The 17,132-nt window shown below is 33.7% G+C and overlaps 1 protein-coding gene across 7 annotated transcripts in view; it reads left to right on the forward strand.

The window, feature by feature from the left end:
- Window positions 1-15,933, forward strand: part of atp11a (ATPase phospholipid transporting 11A) — a 79,540-nt gene extending 63,607 nt beyond the window's left edge. Inside the window, exons 26-32 of one of the 7 annotated variants that reach the window (XM_051102279.1) lie at window positions 603-626; window positions 4,401-4,466; window positions 4,559-4,662; window positions 4,754-4,919; window positions 10,419-10,540; window positions 11,288-11,367; window positions 13,999-15,933. In XM_051102279.1, coding sequence (XP_050958236.1) covers window positions 603-626; window positions 4,401-4,466; window positions 4,559-4,662; window positions 4,754-4,919; window positions 10,419-10,540; window positions 11,288-11,339 — 534 coding nt within the window. In that variant the 3' untranslated portion in view covers window positions 11,340-11,367; window positions 13,999-15,933. Of the gene's footprint in view, window positions 1-602; window positions 627-4,400; window positions 4,467-4,558; window positions 4,663-4,753; window positions 4,920-8,124; window positions 8,215-8,576; window positions 8,677-10,418; window positions 13,056-13,998 lie in introns of those variants that run through there. The other 6 variants (XM_051102238.1, XM_051102370.1, XM_051102426.1 and 3 more) reach the window with 6 other exon arrangements.
- The last annotated feature ends 1,199 nt before the right edge of the window (window positions 15,934-17,132 follow it).

The raw sequence follows: 17,132 nt of genomic DNA on the forward strand, positions 1-17,132 counted from the left end.
TAATGCAGTCGCTGTCTAAACCATGATTTCGTTTTCAAGTTTTTCTGTGTGTGTTTTGTTTAATCAACGTAACCAGCCGTTTTTATTTTTTGAGTTCGTTCTTTTTTTCCTCAGTCAAATAAAGCAGTCGCATACAGTTTGAATGGTTGGCCGATGCTTGTCGAGTGAGTTCTTTTGTGGTTAAAGTGGTTTCAGTGCTTGTAATGTACCCATTTGTGGTTTAACTGAGGTCTTGATCCAGCTTGCAGACTTTTGTCTGTCTTGTTCTCCTTTGCGTATGTTTGAAGTCATTACAGGTGCTTCTCCATTCATTTATGCGACACAAAGCATGCTGGTTAATCAGTCAGACCAGACATCTTTCTCTGTGCCATTAAGTTAAATCATAGTAACCTTTTTGGATTGCTTTTTTTACCTGTTTGATTTACTTTAAGTTATAACATCCTAATTTTTTCTTTACTTTCTTGCTCCCTGTCCCCTCCCTCTCCTTTTCTTTCGTTTTCTTCTCTTTCTCTCTTTCTCTATCTCTCCCTCTCTCTTTTCCTCCTTTTACCTATCCCCCTTTTTGCCTTTCTTTTCTTTTCTGCTTCTCTTCCTTTCCTCAGCTAATGGCCACCAACACACAGATGGTAAGCCTGTCCCTATCTGTTTCTCATCCTATTTTTAGTTTTAGTTTTACTGTTACCCTCCTCAGCCCCTCCCCTCACCCTAAAGCCACTCCCACTCACATAGTGTCTACTAACACTAACCGTTCACTGCCATCGTAGCTCTCAAACAGTACCGTACGACATCCCAGTGTCCCCTGTACCGAGGACCAGCCACTGTAGGAGTAGCAAGCCCCCTGTTCATCTTCCTCTGTCTGTCATCTTGTGATCGAGTAGGAGTTTGTGTCCGTCCCGTGTGTCACGTTTGCGACTGTGTTCTTTGCAAACCTCCGAGTTGGAGGGGTGTTGTCATGCTCATCTTCATCGGCCCGTAAGATACACGTCCATCCTCTCATGACTCACTGCAAGGGCAAATGAATGAACAACAGGACATGTGGGTTTCACTTTATTTGGTACATGTTGAATGGAAGAGAATCTGTTCAGAAAGTTTTAATTAGAAGGGATCCTGAAGGCTTTTTCCACAAATAGGGTATACATTAGTGTATTCAATATTTCTGACCCTGGACCACAAAAGCAGTCGTAAGTCACATGGGTATATTTATAGCAATAGCCAACAAAACATTGCATCTGTCAAAATGATCGATTTTTCTTTTATGCCAAAAATCAGTAGGATATTAAGTAAAGATCATGTTCCATGAAGATATTTTGTAAATTTCCTACCATAAATATATCAAAACTTAATTTTTGGTTAGTAACATGCATTGCTAAGAGCTTCATTTAGACAAATTTAAAGATGATTTTCTCAAAATGTAGATTTTTTTTTTTGCACCCTCAGATTCCAGATTTTCAAATAGTTGTATCTCGGGCCAAATATCGTCCTATCCTAACAAACTTATTTGCTCAGCTTTCAGATGATGTATAAATCTCAATTTTAAATCTCAAAAAATAAAAAATCTCAAAAAATAAAATCTCAAAAAAAACTGACATTTATGACTGGTTTTGCAATCCAGAGTCACATTTATTTATTTTGTGAAAACTATAAGAAAATGTATATTTTATACATTTAACATTTAATGTACATATTGTAAGTATTTGTATGAAAAAAGGAGAAACTAATGTTTTTTTTATATTTAATATAAATTATTATATGATCATTATTATTGTTATTTGTTATTACTGTCTGTTTAGTTTTAATATTTATTTATATTTGTTATATATTATATAGATGCCATGTTATATATTATATATATTTGTTTATTTATTGCTATAAAATAGGCAGATACTTAAAACAGATGATTTGTGTATTGATTAATTATATTTAGAATAATTTTATATATAGATTAATTATATTAATAATTTATTAGGTGCATTTCTTGCATTGTATAGGGTCTATCTTTATGTATACATATATATATATATATATATATATATATATATATATATATATATATATATATATATATATATGTCTTCATTGTAAGTTAGAAAAAAGTCTTAACAAATATTTTTATATTTAATTATTTCAGATCCATTATTTTTATTGTTGTTGTTGTTGTTGTTATTTTACATTTTGTCTTTTCACTGGAAAACTAGCAGTCTAAGTTTTTAACATAAATAAATATTTTTATATTTAATTATTTAATATAAATTATTATTATATCTCTTGTCTGTTTACTTTTAATATTTATTTATTACTAGAAAACTAACAAAATCATAGTTTAAAACTGTCACTTTTGGTTACAGGGTTGTAAAACCTTGTGTAAAATGATCAGAAAATAGTACATAGTATTTAGTCTGAGCCTCTAATATTGGCGATTAACATTTAAGCATCTCTTTGACTGACCATTTGTTAAATGAGATAAAAAAATATATATAAAAAAAAAAAACAAGAAAAAAGGCATTGTTTTCCCTATTTGTGGAAAGTGGCAGAAACTTACATTAACAGATGAATTAAATTTGATTAAACATAAACTTGCAAAACTGTGCACTTTAGAATGTCATTTTAACTGATTAATTTAGAAAGATCTTGCAACTTTTGTAAATCTCATTTGCCCTTGACATGGTTTTTTAACACTAAATTTCATTTCAATTGCTCATCAAGGTAAGTTAATGCATTTTCCTCAATCCTGTTGACATTTATTGTGTGTCCTTGTTTTTTGGAACTGGCAACTCATCAACATTATATTGTTCACTAAAACCATTTGGTGCCATACAGTCTTTGACCCGCTTGTGTTTTGCTGTGGCTTGTTGACTTTGATTGTGATTCGTTTTTTAAGGTAAACATGCAGTGATTTTATAAAGAGCTCTCTTTATAGTGTTGATGTTGTTTTGCATAGTGTCATCAACAGCGTGGCCGGTCCGCAAACAGGGGAAAGTTCTAGAAAAGAATCCATTGTGTCTAAATTCAGCCGTTTGCCAAGATTGTAAACAATGAGGGAAACAAATCCTCCCAAAAGATACTAACGCAATCACACAGAGAAGCTCACAGCACCCAAGGTTTATTGAACCCTAACTGCAAAATTGAATCCATTATAACATTTTAAGAGACTAAGCTCACTATTTATTTATGAGGCTTTTATGGACAAAGTATAAAATGCATGTGATCACCAAACTCCAGACATCATTAATAATCTCAAAACAAAGCAGGATGACACAAAAGTGCTCTCATTTACAGCACCATTACAATAATGATATAATGTTACTATTTCTTGGAAATAATTCAAAAACAATAGATTCAAAAAGAGAGTGTCTTATGTATATATTTATTCGTTTCTTTGATTGCTGCATTGATGCACAAGTTTTGTTCAGTGCAACTAACAAATTAATAGTTTTATTTAGCAAAATGCTTTAAATTGATCAGAAGTGATGATAAACACATTTATAATGTTACAAAAGATTTCTGTTTCAGATAAATGCTGTTCTTCTGAACTTTCTATTTATCAAAGAAACCTGAACAAATTCTTATCAGCTGTTTTCAACATAATAATGATTATATAAATGTTTTTTGAGCAGCAAATCAGAACATTAAAATGATTTCTGAAAGATCATGTGACTGGAGTAATGGAATAAATTACAATTACAATTTAAAATATATTTAAATAGAAAACAGTTATTTTAAATGGTAAAAATATTTCAGAATTTCACAGTTTTTGCTGTACTTTGGATCAAATAAATTCAGGCTTGGTGAGCAGAAGAGACTTCTTTAAAAAATCATTAAAATCTTACTGTTCAAAAACTTTTGACTAGTAGTGTATAAATAATTATAATTAATTATAATAATAATTTACTAGGGCCTTTTATCACAAAATTGTATAAGGTCTGCAATCTGTCAGCTCAGAATATATTATATATACAAATAATGTGTCATATAATTTCCTTCCTAAAAAAAATTCAATCTGGAAATTATAAATATTATTTTTTGTTTTTTATGACTCAGGTTAATGCCTTTACCTATTATGTTGCATCTTTTTTCCTCAGCATTTTGGATTTTTATACTATCTAAATATATAAATACTATCTGTATCTAAACAGTTTTTCTAATTTACAATATTTCTAGTATTGTCCATATTGTGATAGTGTTGTAAAAAAAAAAAATCTAATATATTCACTGACCAGGTCATTCAAACAAATCTTTTTCTACCAAATGTTACTGAATTGTTCAAATTAAAAGCACATAAGCTTTTAACATGCATAAATGCAGTGTGATGAGAGGGTGATCTGTGCACTAACACCCATTCGAGTGGCTGTTTATGCATTAGCATCAATCTCTTTTTGCCTTTTTCAATATTTCTCTTCCAGATGTTTGGAAACTGGACCTTTGGGACACTTGTATTCACTGTCCTGGTGTTCACAGTCACACTGAAGGTAATACATCTGACACATGTGTTATGTTGCCAACTGGTGTCAACATCACCAGCTGTGTCTTCCTGGTTTCTCACTGTGTCTACATGCTTTAGCTTGCCCTGGACACACATTACTGGACGTGGATCAACCACTTTGTCATATGGGGGTCACTGCTTTTCTATGTCATCTTCTCCCTCCTGTGGGGAGGCATCATTTGGTACGGCCTGCCCCGTTACACACTTAATATCGCTAAATCAAATACATTCAAATCTAACATGATTCCCCTGATGTCTTCTTGTTCGTTATAGGCCTTTCCTGAACTATCAGAGGATGTACTATGTGTTCATGCAGATGTTGTCCAGCGGTCCTGCATGGCTCAGTATAATTCTGCTGATTATAGTCAGTCTGCTGCCTGATGTGTTGAAGAAAGTGTTGTGTAGAGCTCTATGCCCCACCACCACAGAGAGAATACAGGTACGAATGCATAGTCTCACTATCTACATGTGCATACAGACGCAAGAATACGATTGGCTCACAAATATGTAAATGTGTCTATTAGAGCTCTCACTAACGATTATTTTAGTAATCGAGTAATCGGGTGATTATTCTGATGATTAATCGAGTAATCAGATCTTTTTTGTGGTAATACAAATAGATTTAAGCGAACAATAGCCTTTAAAATGACTTAAAATACATGTAGCAATGATGGAATAATAATTAGTTCAAATAAAGTATCAAAAGCAAGTAATCATATGGTTTTATTGAATAAAACTGTATAAATGTACATAATAAATGTAAATAAATGTACATAATTATAATCAATAGAGCTAACTTACATTACGCATTATAAAAAATGACTGCAGAGGGCGCCAGCGGCTAAATAGCGTTTAATTCAGATGTCCACTTAATCTTTAATATTTAGCCAATTCTTTACAACAGAAATGCTGCAGCCACTGTAATTTCTTGAATATGTGGACATCAAAACGTGTAAACTCAGGATGAGGGTTTGAGCTTTTATTTTGAAATCGCGATGAACAACAAATTGAGAAAGACATTTATGTATTCTTCTGTATTTGGGTGGGTTTATAAATGAATTACCTTACAAATCTGAACTCACAACAATATGCAAAGATGAATCTGAGACGCTCCACACATTTATCTGGTAACTGTTTGTGTGGAGCAGCATTAACAGTGAATGGAGCCGCTCTGAGATGCACCTACGTAACCTACATGCATGTAATTAAAACACATATATTAAACCCGCAGTGCATATTTATTGAATTGAATCATAGCGTTTGTGAATTCACAACTGCATTATATATATTATGATTTTTAAATGGTGTATCCTTGGAAATTGGTCTAAACTAATGCATTTCATAGATTCTCGTTCATGGAATGCGCCACTTCCATTTCATATTTTACAGGTTTGTCAACGTGCAATTTTTTTTTCTAAATGGAGTACTCGATTTAAATCGAGGAATCATGACAGCTATTTAAAAGAAACAATATTATGTACAGTGATTATCTAGTTTGGGTAGATGCCATGTTTCTTTTGATGCAAATGAAAACAAAGCTGTGAGGGATAGAAATACATTTTTTGTATTGTTTAAAGCTGTAGGCTGTGTAGCTTTCATAACCTGTTTTCAGGACATTTTGTAATTTTGTTTTTTTTTAAATATTGTATATATATTTTAGCTTTTCTGCAGCTGAGGTGTTTCAGAGTCACTGCAGCTTTGTTTTAATTGGCATCAACATCAAAATCAACCAAAAATGTTGTTTAACTCTTTAAGAATACATCTATTTCACGGAAGTATTTGTGTAATTTTCAACCAAGTAATTGTTGATCTGAAGCAGCTCAATAGTGCTATAGTTTGTGATCATTGCTACTAACTGGTCTTCAGATTTACACTTGCGTCGGACTGGTTCCCAGTGTGCTTGATGTAAGTGGATTCTGGATGCAGTTCACAACTCTCTTCATCTGTAGATTTTTCTTTACGTTGGATGACTCTTTGAGCCATTCAATGGTGACCCGTCGACTCTTTGTCAGACAATATATGACACAATGAATACTGTGTATGTTACTTGCACACATAGTTTCAAAAGGAAATTTAATGTGTGCTCGTGTGTAAACTGCCTTACCACTGGTTTAACCCGTGTGATGCTTTTCCTCTCACTCATCTTCCCTATTAAAGGCACAATGTGTTTGATTTTTTTTATTAAAATTTCCAAAAACCACTAGAACAGTGTTATATTATTTGCTGACTTGTGTACTTACGTTATCCCAAATGTTTCAAAGAATGTTTAAATTGAGAGAAATAAGCAATTAACTAGTGTAACGGACCGTGTCATTGCGTCACCTGCCAATGACGTCACACACCCTCGATTTTCCGGTTTTATTTTGTAGAAAACATGGAAACCCCAAAGACGCTTTAATATGTTATGCATTTTATTAGACAGGTGATAAATGCTCAAAGTAGCATTATAATACCACTTCAGCACACTCAAATGTATCTAGTATGATAAAACAGTCCTGCTTTACCCCACATATGCATGACCGGAAGAAGCGTAAACAGTCAGCTGTGGCATAATAAAAGCTCAGCTGCTTTCGAGTCATGTGTCGTGCTCAACTCTTATTAGCAAACACTCCAGAAGCCTCGTTTCGCTTCCATGGTTTTCAGCCGCACCCTGCTTCATACTACAGTGACCTTAATAAGTCTTTAATACATTAGCTCATCAGTGAACATGTTTTCTACCCGTCTGAGTCCCGTCAGATTGCATCGGCTTTGAGGATTAAGAAAACTCCCATGATTCCACACTCAATTACTGCATCATCAGACTACGCCTTTGTTTCTTGTTTGTTTTGAATATGTGCCCTCTAGTGGCGAAAACATACATATTGTGCCTTTAAACTCTAGAATGCTAATGTTTTATGTCAGTGTGTAAAATAATGTATAGAATTTACCAGTTTTGATGAACATATATATTTAAAAAAATTAAATAATATTATTTTAAGTTGTACAAATTATCATTAATGAATTATGAATGACGATTAATTAATAATAAATTGTTAATTTCTAAATTATTATTAAACTAGATTAAGCAATACAGTAAAAAAAACCCATTAGTTTATGATACCTAATCAGTGTTATTGACAGTTACTTTAGTTGTATTTAGATACTGTTGTATTCATATTTATGATTAACTTTTCTGTTTACATTTAAATTTTAGTTTAAGTTTTAGTCATTTTGTTTTGTGCATTTGTCAGTTTTATTAGTATTTATATTTACTACTTTACTATTTATATTTGAGTTTTAGTAATTTTAGTACTTCAGCTTAAAACTTTTTAAGTTCAGTGCAAAAATGTTTCATTTGTGGGCAAGTTAATTGTTTTAGTCCAACAATTGTGAAGTTTTATTAATAATTCTGCAAGAAAAAAACCTTAAATAATTAATAAGTAAAATCCAACACTAACACTTGCACTTCCCGACACTTTGAATGTTTTGAAAGCTGCTGAAGTTCCTATATTAATCTCTGAGGTGTAGACAGGTTGTTAACCTCTCTAAACCCTTTCTTTTTATTCCTCTTCCATCTCTCTTTTTCTCTTCTGACGTTCTTCCTTTCTGATGCTTGACCTTCCCCTTCCCCTGTGTGTTTAACCCTTGACCTGTGGTAACGGCAGACAAAGCGGCAGTGTCTCACTGCTGAGCAGTCCACCATCTTTATGCTCTCCCAGACCTCCAGCAGTGTCAGTTTCTAAACTGAGCCGGAGGTGAACCTACACACTCTCTCTGCATGTGCGTGTGTGTGTGTAATGGTGACACAACAGGGTCATGAAACTCTCAGACCTACTGAACGTTAGTGAGGCTCACAAGCTACCCAACATGACAATAACATCCGTTGCAGAACCCTGTGGTGTCTCTCTTTATGTTTTAAGCCTATGTCACTCTACATGTTTGCATGCATGAAGTGTGCATGTTTATGTATGTACATGTGTATTTTATGTTGCTGATATGACGTTGTTCAATGCATTTTCTGCTGCCGTACTTTCAGTTTCAGCAAGACTTCAAAGTCAAGACCCGTATTGTCTGTTATGCCACATTTGAGTCTGTTTGTGTGTGTGATGTTTCACAGAGAATGAGGGCTGACAGGATCTTTGACAGGGTTGAGACACACATTCATGATTCGCTGCTAGATGGCGTTCTGAACACCACTGAGGCCTAGCGGCTCCATGGTAAAGAGAATGTGAAGTTGAAGACTAAAGCCAGAAAGAACTAATCCACACTCAACTCAAGTGGAGCTCTAGAGTTCTCAGATGACGTCAATCTGAGAATTCCAGAGAATTCCTGCTAATTGGCTTTTCCAATGAAAGCAAACTGGATTGAAATGTCTTTGGTGCACCTGTGTGGGTCTGTTGTTTGGTGTGAAACCTACAAAGTGGTTTGGTTTGATTTTAAAGCTTCAGAATGAAGGTATTGGGTTGTGGTGTGCAGTATATGCAGCTAACAGGACATGGGGACTGTGGGTTCTTCGGACACATACACAAATACACACAGCAGGCTTGACATACAGTTTAACATCTAACACTCTGACATGCATGGGTATTTTTACTTTTCTTGAATCTTTCGTTCATTTTGTGTCTAAATCAGTGAAAATATTGTCATATATTTCTAAATGTCCATTCCTAGAACTTGCTTATGATCGGTAAATCTCAAAAAATGTATGACAAACTCAAAAGACAAAAACAAGAAATTAGATATTTGCTTTAAAAAATGAAATTTTCATCTAACATGAGCAATTAAAGTGAAATAACTGAACATAAATATAGGAGCCTGATAAAAATGCTAATTTAAGAAGAAAAAATTCAGATGGCACTTAGAGGCTTTTGCATCTGAACTCTTCAAATATAGAATGTTTGTAGAACAGTTTAGTTTTTCTTTTATTTAAAAAAACATTGCAATGGAAGTTTTTTTTTTAAAAAAAAAAAAAAAAAACATTTTATTTCAGTGTTTTACACTTTACAGTACAGTACATTTTTCACAGTATTATTAATCTGATAGCAAGAAATGTTTCTTGAGCACTAAGTCAAGTCATTATTAATATTATTATTATTATTATTATTATTATGACCCAATTCTGCACAGTTCTTTATTGAAATGGTTTCTTGAAGGATTATTAGACTCTAAGGTCTAGAGTAATGGCTGCTGAAATTTCAAAATAGGTTTTAAATATATTAAAATAGAAAATAGTTTTTTATTGTAAAAATACTTTACAATATTACTTTTACTGTATTTCTATCAAATTAAAATAAAACAACGTATTATTATTTAATTACTGTTTTTTTACAATAATTTATTACAATTTTACAGTACACTTTACAGTACATTTTTCACAGTATTATTAATTTGATAATAAGAAGGACTAGAGTAATGGCTGCAGAAAATTCAGCTTTGCCATAACAGAAATAAGTTAAATTGTTAATATATTAAATATAGTTTTTTAATATTACTGTTTTATTATTTTAATATTTTTTATTATATTACTGTTTTACTGTATTTCTATCAAATAAGTGTGAAACTTGCAGAGCATAAGAGACTTCTTTTCAAAAACATCAGAACTCTTACAGACCCAAAACTTTTATTATAAAAATATAGCTTTTTTTTTTCTTTTAATTTTTGGGTGATGACCTTTCACCCTGCAGATAAACAAAAGAAATCTAATTTCTCACTAAATTTCTCTCAGCAGTTCAATCGATCAGTTTAGCATCTTCTGGGACTGGGCTTGTGCATGTGGTAAACATTGAATATGTGATTTTTTTTATGTAATCTTTTGTTCTTTTTTTGCATTGCTTCTTGCTGGGGCTTTGGATTTGTGTTGTTTCGGCTTGTGACGTGACCAGTGCCTGCATTTACGTGCTTGTATACAGTGCACTCTGCTAATTCACTCTCTTTCTCTCTGTTCCTCGTTCTACTCCAGAATGCCGATAAGTTGTACAAGGGCCACCTGTCCGAGTTCACCCCCCTGTCCTCCCTCCATGCTCCACCTACGCGGAAACACGACAGACATGGCAACGAAAACCAGAACCACACCCACCGCAGGTCTGACTCCTCCCCTCCCAAAAAACTGATGTGTACCTACTGGGGGGGGCAGGCCTGATTACTGCACCTTCAGCTCTTTTCTCCGAATAGGAGAAAACCCGAGATTCTCTGGGGCAGCTTACGCCTACAGCGCACCGGGGCCCGAGACGTCCGTATGACGGTCTCTCTAAAAGAAATAGTCTACTTATCTAATCAAATTCGGCCCTCGATTATTCCAGAGTCAAGATTGGGACACTATTTGGAGACCAATCTTGGCTTGTTACCCTTTATCTGAAACAAAAGCACTGAAATGCGTTCTTGTGGTACACGCTAATGGGCTAGCGATGCTGTGTGTTAATTTAGAAGCTGGAGGAAGGCCAAACGGAATTGGCTGCGCCATCTGCGAGTATGGCGTACTGCGCTGAGCGGCCTTGGGACCTATTTACCTTGTTTTCTTTGTGTGTACGTTTAAACGTGAGAGCGTGTTCCCTTTACACTGTGGGTTTACGTGTTTGCTTACCTACCCTTGTAATCCTTCATGTGAAAAATTACTTGAAAACCACACTGGGCAGTAGTAGCACAAACCTTCCCATCTCAAACGCAACTCCTACCACTAAATATTATGTGGATGACAGTTAAAATGGCCTTGGATGCTCTCATAACTGACCGTCCTGTTTTTTTTTTCTTCTTCTTTGTTCTCTGTCGTCTCCCCTTCCTTCTTTTTTTTGTCCTGTGCTCCTTCTCTTTTCTTGTCCTACTTTTTTATAGAACAAACTGGTGTTGCCTTTGCGCAAACCTGTTATCGAGGAACACTCCATAGGCTGCGATTGTCTTTGTCCGATTGCATTGTAAGTGGCTACATTTGGCCATTTCTGTTGCTGCACTGTACTAGAGCGAACTACTGTAGGTGTGTTTGTGCACGCGTATGCGTGTGAACGTAGGCCTTTGTTAGAACAACTACGAAAATACAAATTGTAACTGGACTGTCATTATGCTTCACCCTTTAACTTTCAAAAAAAGGTGGAAATCCACTCATGTTCCAAAGTTTGTAAAACCATTGACTCGTGTCATCGTGACAACCAGTTACTCTTTCCTAGCTGCTTGACGATTTGCTTTAAGACTCTGTAGTTCCCTACATATCAGTCCTTTAGTTCTTTAGTGTAGAACCAGATACAGGATGCTAAAGGCTACGCTAGCCACCTTAGCTTGACTGTTCTGCCTTAATGCTAACATTTCCCATCTTTTACACCGCAGTTTGGAACCAAAGGTTGTGAAATACGGAGTATATAAATGTGCGTTAGTTGCCTTATGTTTAAAAAGAAATGACGGGAAAGTGTTTGACGGCATTAGAAGAATCCCACCACACTGCCTTAAGTTGACATTGCACCAGCTGAGGATGGAGTGCGATAAAAGTAGTATTCAACATCTTCCAGTGCCACCAACACAGCCCAGGGCTCCTAAAGATGAACGAATGAAATGTAGAAGTTCTGTTGGTGTAAACATCTTCACAAAAAGTACAAATTAACTTCTTCGTCATGATTGTAACGTCCTATTTGACTGTTCCCAAAGCTGTTTGTCTGTATTAATGTAAGTGTTGGAGCCCTGTGCTGGGTTGTTATCATTTCTTTGTTGCACATTACTAATTTACAATCTAATATAAATACGTCAGATGTAATTAGCCTGTGATACTGTTCACAAACAACTCATTAAACTAACAGCCCAATCAAGGTCAGCATCACAGATGGCCTATCTTGGGCACTGTGTTCACAGAAATGGCTCCTTTCTAGTGTGCAAAACACTGAAAATGAGCTTTTTAATATGATTTCCAAGAAATGTGCCTCACGCCTGATGACTTACCTATTTAAAATTACATTTTCATTAACATATTGTGAAGTACATTCAGTTCCATTGCCATCCTATCAGTGAATTAATATTCACATTGATTTGAATTGAATTTGAATGAGTGTGAATGCAATTCAGTTTAAATTCCAGGTAACATGATAACAAATTAAACACACCTGATCTGTTTAATATAACATTCTCATAAAAAACATTGTGAAGTGCATTCTATTCCATCTCTGCCCTATCAATGAATTCAAATTCAGTTGATTTGAATTAAATTTAAATTAAGTGTGAATGCAATTTAAATTCCAGATAACACTATAATGAATTAAACAAACACCTGATGACTGATGTTTAATATAACATTCTGATAAAAAACATTGAGAAGCAAGTTCAGTTCCATTTCCGTGCTGTCAATAAATTCAAATTCACATTAAATTTAATTGAATTTGAAATGACTGTGAAAGAAATTCGGTATAAATTCCAGGTAACACGATAACAAATTAACCGAACAGCTGATAAGTTACCAGTTTAATATAACATTCTCATAATTTTTTTTTTGTCAGTCCTTTCAGTGAATTCAAATTCACACTGATTTGAATTAAATTTGAATTGAGTGTGAATGCAATTCAGTTTCAATTCCAAGTAACATGATAACGAATTAAATGCCTGATGACTTACCTGTTTAATATAACATTCGCATAAAAATATTATGAAGCACGTTCAGTTCCATTTCTGCCCTGTCAATAAATTACAATTCACATTGATTTGAACTGAATTTGAAATGAGTGTGAATGCAATTCAGTTTAAATTCCAGATAACACTATAGCAAATTAAACAAATGCCTGATGACTTGCATGTTTAATATAACATTCTCCTAAAAAAAACATTGTGAAGTGCATTGAATTCCATTTTTGTCCTGTCATTGAATTCAAATTCAAATTGATTATGAATTGAATTTGTTTTGAGTGTGAATGCTATTCCGTTTAAATTCCAGATAACTCTATAACAAATTAAATTAACACCTGATGACTTACCTGTTTAACATATTTCTCATAAAAATGAATGCAGTTCATTCAATTCATCTCCGTCCTGTCAATGAATTCAAATTCACATTGATGTGAATTGAATTTGAATTGAGTGTAAACACGATAACAAATTAAACAAACACCTGATGACTTACCTGTTTCATATAACATTCTCATAAAAACATTGTGAGGTGCATTCCACTCCATTTTTGTCCTGTTGATGAATTCCGATTCACATTAATTTGAATTGAGTGTGAATGCAATTCAGTTTAAATTCCAGATAACACTATAACAAATTAAACACACACCTGATGGTTTACCTGTTTAATATAACTTTCTCATAAAAAAACATTGTGAATTGCATTCAATTTGATCTCTGTCCAGTCAATGAATTCAGATTCACAGTGATTTGAATTGAATTTGAATTGAGTGTGAGTGTAATGCATTCCAGGTAACACAAATTAAATGGATATGGAACTAAACCAAACTAAATATCAAACAGTGTGATCATCAAAACCACATCTGTTTGTCTGCATGACTCTTTCCCTGCTGTCCTTCACATTCCATGTCTGTGTTTTTTTTTTTGCTCACATTGATTCTGGAATGTAGTGTTGCTTTCCTGGAGCATCATCTCTTCATCTTGACTTCTTTCCTCGCACGTGTTTCCTTCGCTCACCCTGTCATTCAGTTCTCATGATGAGGCCGGTCACCCATTTCACCATTTTAACCATCATCCATAACAGAGAGAAAAAATAGGTGATGTCAAAGACTATCAAGACTGTTTTGATGGTCACTCCAAGCTTCTTGTGGGTAGGTGCCTTCTGGAGCTTTTTAACCTCAATGTATGTTCATGCATTCGGTTCAGTGAAGCGTTGCATTCTGGGAAACTCCAGCGTGCACATACATGTGTTTTCATTGCCCGTCAGTCGGCCTGCAACAGAGAATGTCAGATTAAAGAATGGTGTTATGGGTATAGCTAGTTTGTTAAAAGGTGTAAGAGTCATTTTTGAACAATTTTTTTTTCGGTTAATGTTAATGAAATGTCACAGAATAGTAAAAACAGAATGTCCTTTTTCATGCACACATTATATCTAAATATAGATTATATCGATGAATATATTGATGTCAAGGTTTACAAAGGCTGAGTGGATGAGTGAATGAATGACATCTAACATGTCAAATGAATATGTTTCTGGTCCAAAAGTGTATTATTTAATTTGTATGAATGTAAAATCTGTCTAAAGTCAAACACTGTTTTATGGATTGTCAAGGTCTGAACTTTGCATGCCATGTGATGCCGTAGTAATGGACCAACCACTGAGCTTTATCAAGCATTTGAGTCATATTCTCATTTATATAAACCACTTTGGTTTAAATTTTCAGTCCAGTCCAAGTGATTCACGTCTACAATACCAAGTACTAATCAATGCTGGCAAATCTGAAACAAAACAAGAATGTGCTTATACATAGATTCTCAAGTTATGATTTTTAAGTAGCCTAGATTAATATAATAGGGGTAAACAATTTTCATTTTATGTTTTTTACTGTTTGTTTTGCATTCTACTGTATTTCCTATTTTTGTTCAATTCTACAGTTCTCTCTGGCTTCCTGAATGTAACCAAAAAAAGAAAAAAGCCACTATTGTGCACTAAACAAATTGCATAGCGTTAATTGGATAGCCGTGAATGACAACTACAAACTACCATAGCTAAAAGAAGGTGGTTCTAGAACAAATGTCCCTTCACAAATGTGTTTTCTTCTTGTTACTGAACTATTGTTTTAAAATCAGAACTATTTTTTGTAACGTAGGAATAATTTGATCACTGAACGCTGTCTGCCTCAGGGGTGCGTTCAGGCACTGGCAAACACTGTATTCTGTCTGTCTAAAAAAGGCTATATGAAATCGGTATTTTGTATATCTTGTGAAAAAAAAAATGTCTTTTTGCTACTTTTGTATTTAGAGGATGAAGAGTACTACTTAAAGATACAGAATCAGAATGGTACTGTTAAGTTTTAAAACAACCAAATGTAAGGTCATGGGAGAAGTCAACTGCAGTAAAGATGAAAGTTAAAAAAAATAGCTTTAATGGTCTGTTTTTTGTTTGATGATTTTAAATATGTTTGAGGTAGTTTTTAAGATGACATGCATGGTCATTGCTCACACTGACTGTAGGAAATACACTCACTGTTTTTAAAGCAGGTGTGACCAAATATTTGATTAGATGTCTACTGCTGTAACTGAAGGCTTTATTGCCTGTAGTGGGGCTTAATCTGTGCCAGCCTATTCAGATTAACTAAATATCTAAAGCTTTCTTTTTCTGTTTGTTTTATCTGCACAAAGTGTGATGTTGCTCATAAATTTATTATATATACAGTATATATATATATGTATACTACTGTACACTTTACAGCATATATATAGTAATATTCATGTACAGTTTGGGCTCCTTTTGTATAAAGTTTTTAAAAGGTTGATATCTGTAGATATGTGGATTTTCTGTAGCTATTAACAACAAGAAAAAGTAAATATGCTTGTAATAAAGAAAGAGATTTAAATGTTTGAAAGCCTTCAGTCTTTTCTCTTTACTTATGTCAGAAGTGACTGTCAAAAAAAATATCTTGGCAACTAGTTATCTACCTCACATTAAAAGGCAAATTCTTCTGGTGTTAAAGTGACTCTGTTCACCATGAGAGTAATAATGGCACTACATGTGTAGTTATATAATATGACCACAAAGTGGCAGCAAAGTGCAACATTAAAGCTGCTTCAACAATTCACTCTAAACTTTAAATACAACCAGCTCCTTATGGATAATTGATACCAGTCTAAAGTAGGACTGGTATATTTGTAGCAATAGCCAAAAAAAAATTAAAAAAATCATTTTATTGGTCAAAATTATCGCTTTTTCTTTTATGCCAAAAATCATTAAGATATTATGTAAAGATCATGTTCCGAGAAGATATTTTGAAAATCTTCTACCAAAAATATATCAAAACTTAATTTTTGATTGATAATATGCATTGCTAAGAACTTCATTTAAAGGCGATTTTCTTAATATTTAGATTTTTTTGCACCCTCACATTCTAGATTTTTAAATATTTGTATCTTGGCCAAATATTGTCCTATTTAAGCTTATTTATACAGCTTTCAGATGATGTATAAAACTCACTTTTAAAAAAATGTACCCTTATGACTGGTTTTGTGGTCCAGGGTCACATATATAAACAAGGCATACAAACATAATCCATTTTACTATGCAATTTGTTGATATATGTTTCCACTTGCAAACATGTATTCATTTAACATTTAATCTTTCACAGTTAAAATAAATGTTATTTAGTCAGAATACAGCCAAGAGTTTTAGAGAGAATAGAGAGAAGCTTCATTCATCATAAACTTTGACATAGCAGTATTATATCGCAAAATCCAAAACATGATGGCTTATTTGTGGATTTGGATAAATATAGGTGTATCTGTGTCTTCTTATTTTAAGTTTCCACCTTATTCGTCAATGCGGAGGTAAGCTTATGGGCGAGACTTCCGGTCCATTAACAGCTACAGAGAAATAAGCAGAAGAATAACAACGTAAAGTAAACGGTAAAACTATTTGCACTACAAAGTGTGTTCATAATTAAAAATAATAGATGGTAAAACATAAAAAAAACTGTTTTTTGCCGGTGAATGCCCTCTTGAAATAATACTGATGCTGAAAAAAGTCTTTTTGCGTTTTCTGTCGCGAAAT

The sequence above is a fragment of the Labeo rohita genome, chromosome 1, assembly GCF_022985175.1.
Source record: "Labeo rohita strain BAU-BD-2019 chromosome 1, IGBB_LRoh.1.0, whole genome shotgun sequence".
Lineage (NCBI taxonomy): Eukaryota > Metazoa > Chordata > Actinopteri > Cypriniformes > Cyprinidae > Labeo > Labeo rohita.